The sequence below is a fragment of the Phragmites australis genome, chromosome 24 (assembly GCF_958298935.1).
Source record: "Phragmites australis chromosome 24, lpPhrAust1.1, whole genome shotgun sequence".
NCBI classification, from domain to species: domain Eukaryota; kingdom Viridiplantae; phylum Streptophyta; class Magnoliopsida; order Poales; family Poaceae; genus Phragmites; species Phragmites australis.
Genome location: NC_084944.1, coordinates 14056386 through 14061076, shown reverse-complemented (window position 1 = coordinate 14061076; position 4691 = coordinate 14056386). Strand labels below are relative to the sequence as shown.

General features: G+C 45.1%; 1 protein-coding gene across 1 annotated transcript; it reads left to right on the top strand.

The window, feature by feature from the left end:
- The first annotated feature begins 1799 nt into the window (after positions 1–1799).
- LOC133907199 (uncharacterized) lies at positions 1800–4303 on the top strand. The gene is made up of 2 exons (XM_062349215.1): positions 1800–3140; positions 3848–4303. The coding sequence occupies exons 1-2, from the start codon at positions 1800–1802 to the stop codon at positions 4301–4303; spliced, it is 1797 nt and encodes a 598-aa protein (XP_062205199.1).
- Positions 4304–4691: the final 388 nt, after the last annotated feature.

Genomic DNA, 4691 nt, shown 5'->3' with positions numbered 1-4691 from the left:
CAATGGTTTTAGTGACCCGGTTTGGGAAGCCTAATTACTTTGTCACAATGACCTGCAATCCACATTGGGAGAAGATAACAAGGCAACTATTACCATGCCAGACACCACAAGATAGACCAGAATTGGTTGCGAGAGTATACCGGGCTAAGCTGCGTGATTTACACAATTTTTTGATCAAGAAGAGTCACTTGGGTGAGGTCGAATCATATGCACATGTTATGGAGTTTCAGAAGAGGGGTTTGCCACATGAGCACTTCTTATTGATTATGGCCCCTAATAGTAAGTTAAGCAGTCCCGATGATTACGACAAGGTTATTTCAGCAGAGATTCCTGATCCTGACAAGTACCCTGTATTGCATGCTCTGGTTATCAAGCACATGCTACATGGACCATGTGGTGCTCTCAACAAAAATTGCCCTGCATGATAGACGGACAGTGCCATTTTCGTTATCCTCGACAATTCTGTTCGGCTACACAGCAAGGAAAAGACTCTTATCCTATATATAGGAGAAGGGAAGATGGTCGTCGAGTGGCGACCAGGGGTGCCATATTGGATAATAGATGGGTGGTTCCGTACAACCCCACACTGCTTATGCGGTATAACTGCCATATTAATGTCAAAGTTTGTTCAAACATCAAGGCAGTTAAGTACCTATACAAATATGTCTATGAAGGCCATGATCGTGCATCCTTCTCAGTCGATTCACAAAATCAAAACAGTACAGTAATCAACGAGATTCGACAATACAGGGATGCAAGGTTCATAACTCCCCCCCGAGGCCGTGTATCGGATATTTGGTTTCCCTTTGCAACTTCAACTACATCTGCCAAACATGCAATTTGTGTCATACAGAGCTAATGATAACCTGAATGATGTGGTGAACCGGGAGAAATCTAAGAGGTCGATGCTTACTGAGTATTTCAAGATGAACCTGGTGGATAGCAAGGCATGTAAATTGTTATACAAAGAGTTCCTGGAGCACTTCCGGTGGATCAAGTCCGACAAGCGCTGGCAGGCAAGGGTAAAGAGGCCACAGGTTGGGAGAATTGTGTATGCAAATCCCGCTGAAGGGGAGAGGTACTATTTACGTGTGCTCCTCAACCATGTGAGAGGCGCAACTTCATACGAGAACCTTCGTACTGTACATGGGAAAACCTGTTCCACCTTCAGAGAAGCGTGCGAGATGATAGGGCTCGTAGAGACTGATAGATCCCTCGATGAATGCTTGGCTGAGTCCACTATATTCCACATGCCTTGTGCACTGAGAAGGTTGTTTGCGACAATTATTGTATTCTGCGAGGCGATAAATATCCGTGGCTTATGGGAAAATCATTATTTTGAAGCAATGTCCCAAGGTTATCGTCGTACACACAATGATGCAGCAATGGTTGAGCAACTGGTGCTTAGGGATATTAGAAACATGGTTCATTCAATGGGCAAGGATGTAAGGAATTATGGTCTTCCAGATGTTGACGACTCAAGTCATGTCCTTGCATAGTGTTCTACGTTTTTTTGGCTTATTTTGTCAATAGTCATGATTTATTGGTAAATACATAACAAAATGGCAGTTCTCTTATAGTTATGTCAGTGCTTATGTATCTAACACTGTATTGTAAATATTTTGTTATGTTAACTAACGGTTCAGTTAATATTTTATTATTATATTGTTCATACAGTTGATTATTATAGCGATCAATCGAGAGAAATATTAGAGGAATTGTCGGTGGGCGTAGACGTAGAACATCTGAATCTTATTAATACACTGAACACAGAGCAGCGGTCGGGGTTTAATGAAATAATGGATCACGTAATCAACTCTAAGAGCCAGGTATTCTTTGTTGACGGTCCAAGTGGCACGGGAAAGACATATTTGTACAAGGCATTGCTTGCAAAGGTTCATTCAATGGGTCTGATAGCCATTGCAACTGCAACGTCTGGTATTGCAGCGTCCATCATGCCCGGTGGTCGCACCGCCCACTCCAGGTTCAAGATCCCCATAAAGCTTTCCGACAACAACATGTGTAATTTCACCAAACAGAGCGGTACCGCTGAGTTGCTTCGCAGGTCACACTTGATAATCTGGGACGAAGTTGCCATGACCAAACGTCAAGTTGTTGAAACACTTGATAGGTCTCTCCAGGATATAATGGGATGCTTGCAGCTCTTTGGTGGAAAGGTCATGGTATTTGGAGGAGACTTTAGGCAGGTCCTTCTAGTGGTGATACGTGGTACGAGGGCACAGATCACTGATGCTACACTACAAAGGTCTTATATATGGGAGAAGATACGTAAGATACAGCTAACCCGGAATATGAGGGCGCAGTCTAACCCATGGTTCTCCGAATACCTCCTTAGGATCGGCAACGGAACAGAAGAGACGATTGGTGATGATTATGTGCGTCTCCCAAATGATATCGTGGTTGGTTACAGTATTGCAGAAGAATCAATTGACAAACTCATTGAATTTGTATTCCCGGATCTCCAGAACAATTCTATGTCAGCAGACTACATGAGTGCACGTGCTATCCTCTCAACTAAGAATGAGCATGTGGATGAGCTGAATGCAATTATGATAGATAGGTTTCCAGGCAAGGAGACGGTATACTACAGCTTTGATTCTATCGACGATGATTCACGAAACAACTATCCGATTGACTTTCTGAACTCAATCACACCAAATGGATTGCCATCACATTTGCTTAAACTCAAAAGCAATTGTCCAGTCATCCTGCTTCGGAATCTTGATCCTCACAACGGTCTCTGCAATGGAACAAGGCTAATGGTTAGAGCCTGCCAACGTAATGCCATTGATGCAGAGATTGTTGGCGGGCAACATGCTGGAAAGAGGGTGTTCATTCCTAGGATCCCTTTGTCCCCCTCAGAGAACATTTCACTCCCTTTCAGATTCAAGAGGAAACAATTTCCAATCCGCCTTAGCTTTGCAATGACTATAAACAAAGCTCAAGGGCAAACCATTCCTAATATTGGTATTTATCTACCCGAGCCTGTGTTTTCTCATGGACAGCTGTATGTTGCATTATCGAGGGGTGTATCACGTCAGTCAGCACAGATTCTAGCTAAGCCAAATAAAGATATAGATGCCATGGGGAAAAGCACCAAGAATATTGTGTACAGAGATGTATTGGAATGGTGTTCTTCGGTTTCATGATCGGTATCTTGCTTCTAACCTCACTATAATTGATTCGTTTGTGAATTGCAAATGTAATAATTGATTGTGCTGTAGGAACGCTTCTGGTTTCTTCGTTTTTGAGTTCAAGCGCACATAGAATGGAGAAAAGGCCAGAACCTACAATTCATAGAGTAAGTCTTCTCCAACGTACAACGGTGCACAATTCGCACGGATCCTTGTTATCAACATGAAATGCACATGCAGGATGGTAACGACAGTCAACTAAGGAAGCAATTTTTGGTAAACCTACTGAAATATAACAGGAACGAACGTGAAGACGACATCCCCTCCTTGTACGAAAAATTGTCAAGAGCATTAGGCATTCGATGTTTCTAAAGATAAAATACTTGTGATATTATATTTGCACGTGACTATCTATTCAACCATATATTACTTGATATATTGTTTATTTTTATTTTTGATGCTCTAAAACCATATATAAGTAACCGTAGATGTAAAAAATTGCGCGTGACTATCTATTTTTATTCTTGATACTCTCTAAACATATTAGAAACCATAGATACAAAAAGCACGCGTGCGTTTGGTATCCAGCACCCAATCGTACCCATTCTGATCGAATCCAACGCAGCTAGCTCCCCCACCCCCAATGCGTCGCATTTTTTGTCTGCCTGAACCCGGCCCCATCCCACCCACAGAAACTGGCCAACACAGATGAACCACCCCCGCTATCGCACGATTCGCACCCCATCCTACCCACCCTCGAACGTGAAAAAGCTGTCGCCGGCCCCGATCTCCATCTGCGTCGCCTGCTTGCCTCGTCGCGCACCTTGGCCCCGGCTTCCGCCGCCTCCAGCCTCGGCATCCTTGGCCCACAGTGCGCCTGCCTCCGGCTACATCGGCCGCCTCCAGCCCTCGGCATCGACCGCCTCCATCCCCCGGTGTCCTCGGCCCGCAGCTCGCCCGCCTCCGGCCCCGACGTCCTCGGCCCACAGCTCGCCCGCCTCCGGCCCCGGCGTCCGATGCCCGTAGCGCGCCTGCCTCCGGCTACATCGGCCGCCTCCAGCCCCCGGTACCCTCGGCATCGACCACCTCCAGCCCCCGACGTCCTCGGCCCGCAGCTCCGCCGCTCCTTCAGCGCCTCCAAGTGGTAACGCACCGCCCGTGTTATGAACATTAGTCTTAAACAAATTCGTATATGAAAATCATTCTCATGTATATGGCAAAGGTAATTTCTTCGTATCCTACCAAAATCTTAGTCTTTCCCAAATGGAAAACCTTCTCATGTATATGGCAAAGTTTAATTCTTCGAATCCTACCTACCAAAACACAACATCTTTTGTTTGTTGCCTTGGCTGCCGAGTTGAGTACATATTGTAAGTTCTTTATTTGCTTTGTGCTGACGAGGAGTGCAAGACACCAAGGAGCCGCTACATCTAGCACCGGAGGACAAGCAGGAATATCTTAAAGAACTGACGTTTGATGCATTCTCTCAGGTATGTCCACTGCTATGCCGCAGAACTAATAATCCATTAATATGCG